The sequence below is a fragment of the Pecten maximus genome, chromosome 17 (assembly GCF_902652985.1).
Source record: "Pecten maximus chromosome 17, xPecMax1.1, whole genome shotgun sequence".
Taxonomy (NCBI): Eukaryota; Metazoa; Mollusca; class Bivalvia; order Pectinida; family Pectinidae; genus Pecten; species Pecten maximus.
In genome coordinates, this window is record NC_047031.1 from 8,070,027 (window position 1) to 8,083,329 (window position 13,303).

Here is a 13,303-nt window from a genome sequence, read left to right on the forward strand (position 1 = left end):
AAACAAAATAATATGATGAATTATGTATAATCTAGGGCGGTTTACGATAATCAATAAACCGCAAAGATGTATTAAACAAGCCGTTGAAAAATCATTTTACAAACTGTCAAAACAGCTTTTAACAAGCCGTCAATGTGGCCATTCAACTGTCAAGCAAAAAAAATTTTGAGAGTTCTTTAGCAAAGATTATGAAATGTATCGTAAAAGTCACCAGAATGATAAATAATTATTATCTATATAACTTATGCAGCACATTAGAATAACAGACTGTCAAATAACTGTCAAAAAGCATTTAATAAACCGTCAATGTGACCAATTCAACTGTCAGGAAAAGAAATGTTGAGTTCTTTAAACAAAAATTATGAAATGTATCGTAAAAGCCACCAGAAGTTCGTTAAGATAATCAAACAAATATAATCTATATAACATTGAAATAACCGACCAATTAGGAATCAATGAAACTTTAATCTCACCGTCGACAGCAGCAGCAGATGATGATAGCGATGATGAGAGGGATGAGAATTCCCCCTGCCACGGAGAGTCCGATAATCAAAGCGAGGTTTTTCGTGTTGTCGGGTTGGACCACGACTGTCGAGTGGAGAAAAAAAAGTCAATTATGTCAAAGTCACACCGCTAATTATGATAATTCTCATAAACATTTGACCAAAAAATCAGAGCAACGGTTTACAACGACATAACAGGTATTTCAATTGTAACAGGAGTTACTTCCCTTTGATAGGAGATGCATTTGTTTCATAGTTGTACAATCAATAATATGAGATAAAATGTTAACTCGTAATTACACTGTACTTTGTAAGTCTATGGTATCAGGGTATTTCACTATTAGGTATTTATTAAGAATGAAATTAATTTTACAATTAAACTGAAGAATGGTCAACATCATTTAGTCATTTAACACTTTTTAATTAGAGACATTTTTTATTACTTTTACAATGAAAAATTAATAATAATAAAAATCATGGAATGTTGTTTTAAAAAGAGACTATCTACTTATACGGTTAGTGACTCTGGTAAGGACTTCTAATTCTATCTAAGAACTATACTAGTCATGACGTCATATCCTGTCTATGGGCATATCATGACGTCATGACATTTGTACTGTTTAGATTTGATGTTTTCAAAAGACGAATGTAAACAGGGCATGGAATCATTAAAAATGTTTTATGAAACAATAAAAGCAGCAAAATATTAAAATAATTATGTCAAACTGCACCAACAAATCCAAATTTTGTATGAGTGTGAGGAACGACAACTCTGGGTAGTTTGGTAATATCAGACTGGTATGTGAGGGAGTTACTTCCCTTACCAAGAATGACAATGGGATTTATAAATCTATATAAACTGATCTCTATGCTTACATATTGCACTCATGCAAGTCCAACTTCAATTTTATCATTTTTTTTAAATTCATGAACGATATAGGCAACCAAGTTGTCTAGAGAAAAAGGTGCCGAAACCCAACGAAAGCTGAATTTGAATTCATTGAACTCATACATGTACGTTTATGCTCAAGTATTTGTTTGAAATTCAGAAAATAGCACACGGAAGTTGGATTGATGAGGTGAGGGTTTTCTATGCTCAATGGTGAGGGATATATTTAACATTATAAATAATATCGTGCATACATGTATATTGGTGGTAAATATAGCATAACCACGTGTGCATGCTCGTGCACAACCGGAAGTAACAATTTACATCTATCATGGATATGACTGAAAGCTTATGGTGAAATGCGCTGGCTACTGCTGGTATGGTCCAGTTGGATATTTCATATTGATTGTTAGTTGTATGTTGTATGATAATATCAACATATAGTTCCGGTCCGGTATGACCTCTAATATTATATTTAAACTGTCAGAAGCCATTTCCGGTTCTGCGTGACACCATAACCATTTCAACCAATCATTTCAGCTTGTATCTGTCTTCTGTTAATCATTTGGTGAAAAGTGAAAAGTAAGTTTCTCTTTTTCGGTTTATTGAAAAACAAATATTTGAATAGTTTGAATAAATATTTCGGTAATTCCAACCTGAAAAATCTTTTTTTTTTTTTTTTTTTTCTTTTAATTTTTCCTAACACTTCTTGTAACTTAACAGTATTGCGCATGCTCAGGAAGTGGAAATAAACAGGCGAAACACGTGCCGTACTTCCGTCAAAAAATGCTCACGAAATACAAATGAGTAACAGAAAACACACAAGCTTTGCTGAAAAAAACACGCACACTTACCTAGTCCCTGAAAACAAATTTTATCAAACATGAACTTATATTTAGTCGACTCAATATTCATTAGCATTAGCAGTATTAGCACGATGTCATGTTACATATTCACAGACGACTTTCGTTCATTTAAGCACCATGACGTAATATCTAAGACGTGTCCATATCGTTTCGATGAAATACCCGTTCATGACAGCTTTTAAGCTAACAAGGATCTTTTATGATATAAAACGGGGATAAAGGGTAAACAGGATTTACCTTACGTCGAAGAAAAAATATTCGTTTAGTTGAAGTAGCTTCTTAGTGTTTTCGGGTTTGAAGCTAATATTTATTTTTGATAATGGAGTTACACAATCAACATTGCAATATCTTAAATCATCGTAAATAATCAAAGAACTTCGTGAGGGACATACTCTTACTTTTGTATTTAAATGTCACATGCCATTTGGGAATAAATACATTTTAAAAACGTTTTGAAATATCCTGGAACCTTCCCCCCTCCCCCCTCCCCCATCCCTTCAATTTCCCCTGAAGCTAATGAATTTTGATTCAACTCTGTTCTGAAGTATATGACATTTAAGTCATACTTGTACAATGGGTAATTCGTTAATGTTAGCTTATTGTGCTAAATTTACAAGCATTTCTTTTTTTATGAAGATGTGCATATTGTAGAGTATCAAGTTTCGCATATATAGCTGTATATCAAAGTTGATTATTTTTAAATATAAGGAGAACCATCACCACTCCAACACCAAAATAAAACGTAAAACAACGCAAATATTGATCCAAACCACCACCTCTGTGAGAAAACGAGTGCTTCGACACACGCGTGCGCTTACACGCTGACGTATTGGGTCACGTGGTTATCGACAGAAAACAGTATTAGCATGCAGATGGGCTAGTGAGGACACTACAAAGAAAATTCAGTGTTTGAAAACATTATGACGTGTTTTTGTGAAATGATGACGTCATGGTGGTCAACTAAAACGACTAGTGGTCAGCACACTAAGTTAATTAATGTACAATGGAAATCTGCTCAGTGACGTTATTATTACAAACAATTTATAGAAAATAGGAAAGAACGACAGGAACAGATGTAGAAATGACGCGAAAAGATAGCAATGACGTTATTTTATGACGTAGTTCACGTGTTCCTTTATCCTCACAGGTTTCCATCGTAAGCATAGTGAAAAAAGCGTAAAAACGGAACTATAGCAAGACTAAAAAAGCCAAACAAAAAGTGCTGCATAGAAAGCGAGTGCGAACCTCCGGAGGCACAGGCTCCTTGTACACAGTCCGCCGGACAGTATCCGTCAACCTGTCTGCAGGTCCCGTCCGTGCACATGGACAGGCATGTACGCTCACATCTGTCACCCCAGAAACCGTTACCGCAACCAAGCAGGCAGAAACCATTGTCAAAAGTACACTCATTCGTTGCGCATGTGTCTGGACATGCAAAGCTACAAAAGGCGCCGTAATACCCCGCTTTGCAGCCAAACAGACACGATCCAGTCATGGAGTCGCAGTTCATATGTGTAGAGTTTGTCTTGCAGTTCGTACAAGTCGAGATACATTTCTCCCCGAACCAGCCCCCTTGACAACTACCTTTACAGAGACTTGTTTCAAGCTGACAGCCGCCGATGCAATTCACACTACACGTGTATTCACACATGTTGCCATAGTAACCAGGGACGCATCCGTCTATACATAATCCAGTTCCTGACTGGCATCCATTTTGACATCCGACACTGCAGGCATGCTCGCATTTGTTGCCATGGAAACCAGAGCGGCAGCCGCCAATGCAATCTCCACTGACCGCGTCACATCCGCTTAAACACGCGCTACTGCAGTTTGCATCACATCTGTTGCCATAGTAACCTCCAAGGCATCCACCAATACATATTCCTGTTGTTGTATCACAGCCACTTCTACAGCCATTACATCTCATGTCACATTTATTGCCATAGAAACCATTAAGGCAACCATTTATGCACACACCAGTGACCATATCACAGCCAGCTTGGCAACCATTACTGCAACGACCATCACATCTTTCCCCATAGTAACCATTTATACACCCGCCCATGCATACACTGGTTCCAGGTGTACAGCCATTTTGACAGCCGTCGCTGCAGATACCGTCACATTTGTCGCCATAGAAACCATTAACACATCCGTCTATACATGTACTCGTGCCATCGACGCAGCCTCCATTGCAGCCAACGCTGCACGTGATGTCACACCTCTCGCCGAAGTATCCAGTCAGACAACCACCGATACATATATTAGAGCTTTCTGGACATCCACCCATACAACCACTGCTGCAGGTTACATCACACGTGCTTCCATAGAAACCATTACGACATCCACCCGCACAGACGCCAGTCACGAAGTCGCAAACACTTTTACATCCAGCACTGCAGGTTTTGTCACATCGGTTGCCATAAAATCCCTCGCTGCAACCACCACTACATGAACCGGAAACCGTGCAACCATTGAAACAGTTACTGTTACAAGCCATATTGCATTTGTTGCCATAGTAACCAAAGTTACAGCCGTGTAAACAGTCGCCCAAACTTTTGTCGCACGTCTCTACAGAGGAGACGCCCGATAGACAATTCGGACAGCTGGATTTACATTGTACTCCAAACTTTCCGGCAAAGCATCGGAGACAATATCCGGACTCATCACAGGTATAGCAATCTGGACATGTATTTTCACAACGGTCGCCATAAAAACCTGCGCTACATCCATCAATACATATCCCTGCTACTGTATTGCAGCCATTTTTACAGCTAGTGCTGCACGCACTGCTGCATGTGTTACCGTAGAAACCAGTTTTACAGCCAAACATACAAATTCCAGTGTCAGCATTGCAAGTGCTTACGGAAATAGAAGACGTCCGACAGTTTGGACAGTTGGACTGACAAAGTGGGCCAAACTTTCCGGCAGGACAAGTGAGACATACGCCCGTATTGTCACAAGTAAGACAACTAGAGCAAGGACTGAGACACTTGTCGCCATAGTAACCGGTGTTACAGCCGTGAAGACAAATGCCAGAATTGATGTTGCATGTGATGCTTGTCGTCTGAGATGCGAGGCAGTTGGCACAGCTGGACAGACATTGCGATCCATATTTCCCGGACGGACAGCTTGTACAAACTCCATTCTTGTCACAGGTCAGACAGTTCTGGCACCGCATATTGCAAGTTTCCTCATAGTAACCAGGCACACATCCCAGAGTGCAGTGCGCCGACGTTTGGTTACACACGTTATCCACACATTGTGCGCCGCAGGGCTGGTTACACCAGGCACCTGTCCATCCGGTGACGCATGCGCCAATGCATGCACCGTTGGCCTGAGTACATCCTGTATCTAAACACCGACTTGACGAGCTGCAATTTTGATCACAAATATTTCCAAAGAACCCGTCTTCACAACCCAACGAGCAGTCTCCCGTTATACGCTCACAAACCGGAAACATATTGGACGATTTGCGGCAGGTGCCGGCGCAGTTCAACGTGCAGTCACTGCCGAATTTACCCTCATCACACATACAGTTTCCAGTCATTCGATCACATGTGTCGCAATTGACACATAAAGACGTACAGTCGACCCCGTACCGTCCAGCGACGCATCCGTCAGAACAGGTGGCGCTGAATTGATCACATATACTGTTCCTACATAGGGCGCTACAAAACTGATCGCATCGGCTGCCATGGTAACCATTTTTACATCCGGCCACACAGTGTCCGGTCAACCACTCACATTGGTTCGATGAACAACCCGGATTGCACGTTTGATTGCAGTAAACCGTGTAGTACCCGCTGGAACACCCCGAAGAACATTGGCCCGAGCTCCGATCACAGATGTTCCCGATACAATGGGGATCACATTGACTGGTGCACGCGCCTCCATACCGACCAGACGTACACGTCACACAACTTCCGGTGCTTTGATGACATACGCTCATGTTACAACTTGTGCTGCAGAATTGGTCACATGTGTCTCCATGTGACCCGCTCACGCAGCCATTCATGCACCTCCCAGTTATCTTGTTACATGTCCCTCCGGCACAGTAACTGCTGCATCTATTCTGACAGTGTGTGCCGTGATAGCCCGGATCACACTCGCCTGCGCATGCTCCGTTTTCGCGGTCACATAGCCCATTCGCACAGTTGCTGCAATCCATTTTACACATTGGTCCATAGAAATCGGGCCTACAGTTACCACTGCACCTTCCCGTCGCCTGGTCACATTGCAGATTATCACAGTTAGAGCTACAGATCAAGGAACAGTTGGTACCATAATACCCAAGCTGACACACACCTCGACAACTTCCATCAACCGGATTACAGTTCGAGTCCGCGCAGCGCGTTGTATCGCAAGTTTCGTTACAAAATGTATTCCAATATCCCGGCATGCACCCGTTCAAACACTTTGACGTGGTCTGGTCGCAGTTATTGTTTAGGCAGTAGGGGCTGCATCCGTCAGCACAGAACGGTCCGAAACGTCCAGGCTTGCACCCATCAACGGCGTCACATTCACCGCTGGTTTGGTAGCATCGCGACTGACACCCGTCGTTGCACGCATGCTCACAGAAGGTTCCGTGATAACCGGGATTGCAGCCATCTGTACAAGAGCCTTGAGTTTTGTCACACGTCACTAAGCTACAGTTTGAAGGACACGTAGAATTGCAGAAATTACCATGGAAACCTAGTGCACACTCACCCGTACAATATCCGTTAGACTTCTGACAAACTCCCGTCTTGCAGTTGAGGCCACAGCGCGTCGCACAATCCTCCCCCCAGTAACCACCTATACACGCCCCGATACACCGACCGTCCTCCTTCTGGCATCGGTTCTCCGCACACAAGTCGCTACAGCTTTCGTTACAATGGATTCCATAATAAGAGGTGTCCGCACATAAACCAGTGCACGCGCCCGTGTCCTGATAACAAAGACCCGCTGCACAGTTCGGGCACGTGAACTGGCAATAGAAACCCCACTTTCCAGTATCACAGCTTCCACAACGACCATCCGCTTTTACGCATGTCGAGTCCTTGCAGGAACTAGAACAAACATCTTTACACTGATTTCCGTGGTAACCGGTTATACACGGACTATCACAGTTACCGGTAGTGACGTCACACATCCCAGAGGTGCATCTCCCGCAGTCCTGGTCACAGAAGGCGCCATATTTTCCTGCAACACACCCAACCGTACATACGCCAGAGACAGTACATTTGCTGTCCTTGCAGGTGGCGCTGCAATCCTGATCGCACATAATCCCGCGTTTTCCCGTGATACACCCTGACACGCATGTGCCATTGGTGCCGAAACACTGACCGCTCAAACAGCCGGAGCTGCACGTTCTGCATATTCTATCAGCATAGTATCCCGAAATGCACTCGATACAGTAATAGTTATTTGACACTCCCTGACATAGAGTGCATCTCCCGTCACCAGTAACGTCTGCGCATGTCCTGTTGCAGTATGGTCCATAAAACCCGGTGGCACACGTTTCGGAGCCACACACACCAGTGGACTTGATGCATACGCCATTTAGACAGTTACTGCTACACGGTAAATTGCAATAGTCGCCATAGTAACCGTTTATGCATTCTCCCAAACACTTCCCACTAGATTTTTCGCATATCGGTCCCACGCATTGGCTGCTACAGGGTGTAAGACACTTGTCTCCATATAAACCTGATTTACACAGACCCGTACATGCACCGTCCGTTTTTGCACATCTTCCATCCAAGCAGTTACTACATGAACTGTTACAAAAGGAACCAAAATATCCAAGTATGCACGTGCCCTCGCACGCACCCGTTTGCTGGTTACAGGTGTTGTCCCCACATTGGGAGCTGCACGTGATGTTACAGTAGTCACCACGGTACCCAGTCACACAGCCCTGTACACAAACACCGGAATCTCTACTACACGAAGATTGGAAACATTGTGACCGACAGGCAGAAGTGCAGAAATCCCCATAAAACCCTAAAGCACACTCACCCACACAGTGGCCAGTGATCTTGTTACATCGGCCATCTTTACAGTTTGTTTCGCATCTTGACGTACAGTAGTCGCCGAAGTATCCATCCATGCAGGTCGTCCCAGAACAACGGCCGTCAGCTTTCTGACAGAGTCTGTTTAGACATGTAGAACCACAGGTAATATTGCAGTAGTCTCCAAAGTGTTGGTTACCGACACACCCCGCGTTACAGACCCCCGAGTCCTGGTCACATGTCCCGTCACATTGGTTACATTGACGTTCGCATAAGAAGCCCCAGGTACCAGACGGACAGGCGAAACACTTACCGGTGTCGCGGTTGCAGATGCTGGAACTGCAGGAGGACGAACAAACATCCTTACACTGAATACCGTAGTAGCCATTTAGACAGGACACGCTGCACGTGCCATCTGTGCGCACGCACGCTCCCGTGGTACAACTGCCACATGTTTGATTACAGTACGGGCCGTAATAGCCATTGATACAAGCGAATTTACACACGCCGTTTGTCTCACAAACAGTCCCCGTGCAGGTTATTCGGCAATTTTCGTTACATCTCTCACCAGTTCGACCCGTATTACAACCAGATGTGCACGTGCCGTTCGTACCGTGGCATGTTCCGCCAAAACAACCCACACTACATATCTTGCATGTGCCGTCGGCGTAGAACCCGGATGAACACTGCGTACACGTGTAGCCAGTGTTGGATGTCACACACGTGACACACTGCGGCTGTCCAGTGACGTCTGCGCATGTCTCATTACAAAAGTTCCCGAAGTAACCCTGTATACAGCCCCCATCGCACGCGCCTGACGACTTGATACACTTTCCCGTCGCGCACGTGCTACTGCATGTCTGTTCACAGAACTCTCCATGGTAACCGGATACGCATGTTAATATACACTTAGCGGTGGTTTTGTCACATAGCGATGCCAAACACCGGTCACTGCAGACATTCAAACATTTGTCACCAAAGTAACCGTTTAAACACTGCCCGTCACAAGTCCCCGTATCTCTATCACAAAGACCCCCTGCGCATGTCTTACAGTCACTGTTACAAAATAGACCGTAATAGCCGGCTACGCACCTACCTTCACAATCCCCATTGTCTTGTAAACACTTGTTGTCAGCGCACCGGTTGTTGCATGTTTGGTTGCAATAATTTCCGAAGAAGCCATTCGAACAGCCATCAGCGGCCAGACAAACACCCGTTGTCTGTATACAACGCGCAGCGCATCCAATCGCGCATCGATTCACACAAGTGTTACCCCAGAACCCGGCTACACATCCTTGGCTACAGAAACCTGAAGATTTCTGACAGCTATCTCCGATACAGTTAGTGTTACAGGTTTCATTGCAGTACGCCCCGTGGAAGCTTGTGACACAAGAACTGTCGCATTGTCCCGTACTCCTGTCGCACGTGCGAGGGAAACACTTGACTGGACACTGATCTAAACAGAGGTCGCCATGGAAACCAGCGTTACAACCTATCGAGCATTTGCCCCCGTTCTTTTCACAGATGGAACTGACGCAGTTAGGGGAGCAAGTCGCACTACAGTTCGGTCCGTAATATCCTATCTGACAGGTAGCGAGACAGTTTCCGGTTTTTTGCTCACAGGAAATGTCGTTACAGGTACTTGTACATTGGTAGTCACACCGTTCACCATGTTTTCCATTTGGACAACCTATACACGTTCCGTTGACCTGATTGCAAGACTGTAGACAGTTACTACTACATCTGGAGGTGCACGTGCTTCCCGTGAAACCATCCACGCACGAGCCGATACACGCCCCGGAATTTCGATCACACGCGATTTGAGAGCAGCTTCCACATTGGTTATCACACTTATCGCCATACCAGCCATTGGTGCATCCTATCAAACAACTCCCGGAAGTGACGTTACATGAACGTCCGATGCAATTCGCATGACACTGAGTGCATTCGGGACTCGTCAGGTAATATCCAGTGTTACACGTGGCACATATGGTATGTTGGTTTGCTTGACAGGTGGCGCAGTTATTGACCTCGCACTTAAACTGGTCACACATCCGCCCGCTTCTTCCCAGAATACATCCTTGCAGGCACGTGCCGTCAGTTCCCGCGCAACTGTTGCTGCTACACCCATCGCTGCATGGCTGACACACTGTGGTGGCGCTGTAGTAGCCGTCACTACACTCGCCACACGTAATCGGATTAGTCGACTCAATACAGGTGAGGCAGTTATTAATTCCACTGAACTGTGCGCATGTCTGCTGGCAGTTGTCTCCGTAGGACCCGGATATACAATCTCCGTAACATTCAAAGTTGTTTGTGTCGCATTCTGCGACGCCTCCGGCACAGTTGAGACAGAAAGGGGGATAACACAGGCCGTTGTCCTGACGACAGCCATTGTCACAGAAGGTACAATTGCTGTTACATAGATTACCAAACTTCTGGTGTTTACATCCGATACACGATCCGGAAACACAGTTGTTGACACCGTCTAAACAGTTAACACAGGCGGCTGAGCTCGTACATTCGCCAATCGATCTGCTACACCCCACTGTACATGAATCGGAGCATGAGAAATTACAACTTTCCCCGAAAAACCCTTGTTTACAAAGCTTACAACGACCAGTCGTTTCGTCACATCCGCACACTGGTGACGTCTCTATGCACGAACTTCCGGTGAAACATTGGGTACTGCAATCATTCTGACACGTGCTTCCCCACTTCCCAGCCGGACATAAGCCTGCAATGAAGACATAGGGCAACGATCAATACATGCAGGATATAGCGATGAACAAGAATTAACGAAAAAGCAATTAATTATGTTTTCAATGACTTCTCCTGGGATCGAACCATAGAACTTAAGATTACTAGATTTTTCTTTCTGGCGGAGTTGGTAAAAAGCCGCTAGTATTTATCAGGGTTACAAAGCCATCAGTAATGAATATCATGTTAAAAACTATCAATGTTTGCACGTCAATTTTTTTTTATTTGCACGTAAACGTACACTTATGGTCATTTTAAATGGACATACTTATGTTAATAGTCACTCGCAAGTGATATAACGTTGAATGTCATTTTACATCGTCAATGGTCATTTCATGTGAACTGACGTCAATGGTCATTTCACGTGAACAGACGTCAATGGTCATTTCACGTGAACAGACGTCAATGGTCATTTCACGTGAACTGACGTCAATGGTCATTTCACGTGAACTGACGTCAATGGTCATTTTACGTAAACAGACGTCAAATGTCATTTCACGTGAACTGACGTCAATGGTCATTTCACGTGAACTGACGTCAATGGTCATTTCACGTGAACAGACGTCAATGGTCATTTCAACAATTTATGAATATTCATTATTTAATCCTGTAATTATGAAACTTATGCCCACTGGTTATTTACACATCATTATTGGTTTTCTCCAATCATATTTAAATCAACATGATTATTAAATAATTCTGAATAAATGATATGATAACACGTGTATTCGTTTAAAAACCTTTTGTAAATGCTACCGTTTTCTATAAGCTTGCTATTAGGTTTATTTACGGATGAACTCATGTGATCTCTCACGTTATTTCCCCGTTAAAGACTAATAATGAAAATAAATTTAAATATCCTACAAGATATACTTGGTTCAACCGGTTCATTAATTGTCACACGGTACACATAACCAGTGTAGACAAGGTGTTTTATTGGGCTGCCTCCCCTGCCATTCTGTGGGTGTGCAAGACCTGAACGCGAATTATGCATAAATGTTTAGAGGCGTATGGTAGCATATGTACTCTAACACATATTACAGATATGATGTGTTATGTAGTATAAAACCTTAACTCTCACACAAATCAAAGGTATAATGTGTAAGGTAGCATATACCCTTAACTCTAACACAAATCAAAGGTATAATGTGTAAGGTAGCATATACCCTTAACTCTAACACAAATCAAAGGTATAATGTGTAAGGTAACATATAGCCTTAACTCTAACACAAATTACAGGTATAAGATGTGAGGTAGCATATAACCTTAACTCTAACACAAACCACAGGTATAATGTGTAAGGTAGCATATAACCTTAACTCTAACACAAATCACAGGTACAATGTGTAAGGTAGCATATACCCTTAACTCTAACACAAATCACAGGTATAATGTGTAAGGTAGCATATAACCTGAACTCTCACACAAATCACAGGTATAATGTGTAAGGTAGCATATACCCTTAACTCTAACACAAATCACGGGTATAAGGTGTGAGGTAGCATATAGCCTTAACTCTAACACAAATCACGGGTATAAGGTGTAAGGTAGCATATACCCTTAACTCTCACACAAATCACAGGTACAATGTGTAAGGTAGCATATACCCTTAACTCTAACACAAATCAAAGGTATAATGTGTAAGGTAGCATATAACCTGAACTCTCACACAAATCAAAGGTATAATGTGTAAGGTAACATATAGCCTTAACTCTAACACAAATTACAGGTATAAGATGTAAGGTAACATATACCCTTAACTCTCACACAAATCAAAGGTATAATGTGTAAGGTAGCATATAACCTGAACTCTCACACAAATCACAAGTATAATGTGTAAGGTAGCATATACCCTTAATTCTAACACAAATCACGGGTATAAGGTGTGAGGTAACATATAACCTGAACTCTAACACTAATCACAGGTACAATGTGTAAGGTAGCATATACCCTTAACTCTCACACAAATCACGGGTTTAATGTGTAAGGTAGCATATAACCTTAACTCTCACACAAATCACAGGTATAATGTGTGAGGTAACATATAACCTGAACTCTCACACAAATCAAAGGTATAATGTGTAAGGTAACATATAGCCTTAACTCTAACACAAATTACAGGTATAAGATGTGAGGTAGCATATAACCTTAACTCTAACACAAATCACAGGTATAATGTATAAGGTAGCATATAACCTTAACTCTAACACAAATCACAGGTACAATGTGTAAGGTAGCATATACCCTTAACTCTTACACAAATCACAGGTATAATGTATAAGGTAGCATATA

The 13,303-nt window shown here is 43.1% G+C and overlaps 1 protein-coding gene across 2 annotated transcripts in view; it reads right to left on the reverse strand.

Annotated features, from left to right (window-relative positions):
- The window catches only part of LOC117316011 (fibrillin-2-like), a 54,561-nt gene that overhangs the window by 24,575 nt on the left and 16,683 nt on the right, over window positions 1–13,303 (reverse strand). For both annotated transcript variants that reach the window (XM_033870498.1, XM_033870496.1), the window contains exons 2-3: window positions 3,504–10,988; window positions 474–588 (exon numbers count right to left, since the gene is read on the reverse strand). In XM_033870498.1, the coding sequence (XP_033726389.1) occupies window positions 474–588; window positions 3,504–10,988 (7,600 nt within the window). The remainder of the gene's footprint in view (window positions 1–473; window positions 589–3,503; window positions 10,989–13,303) is intronic.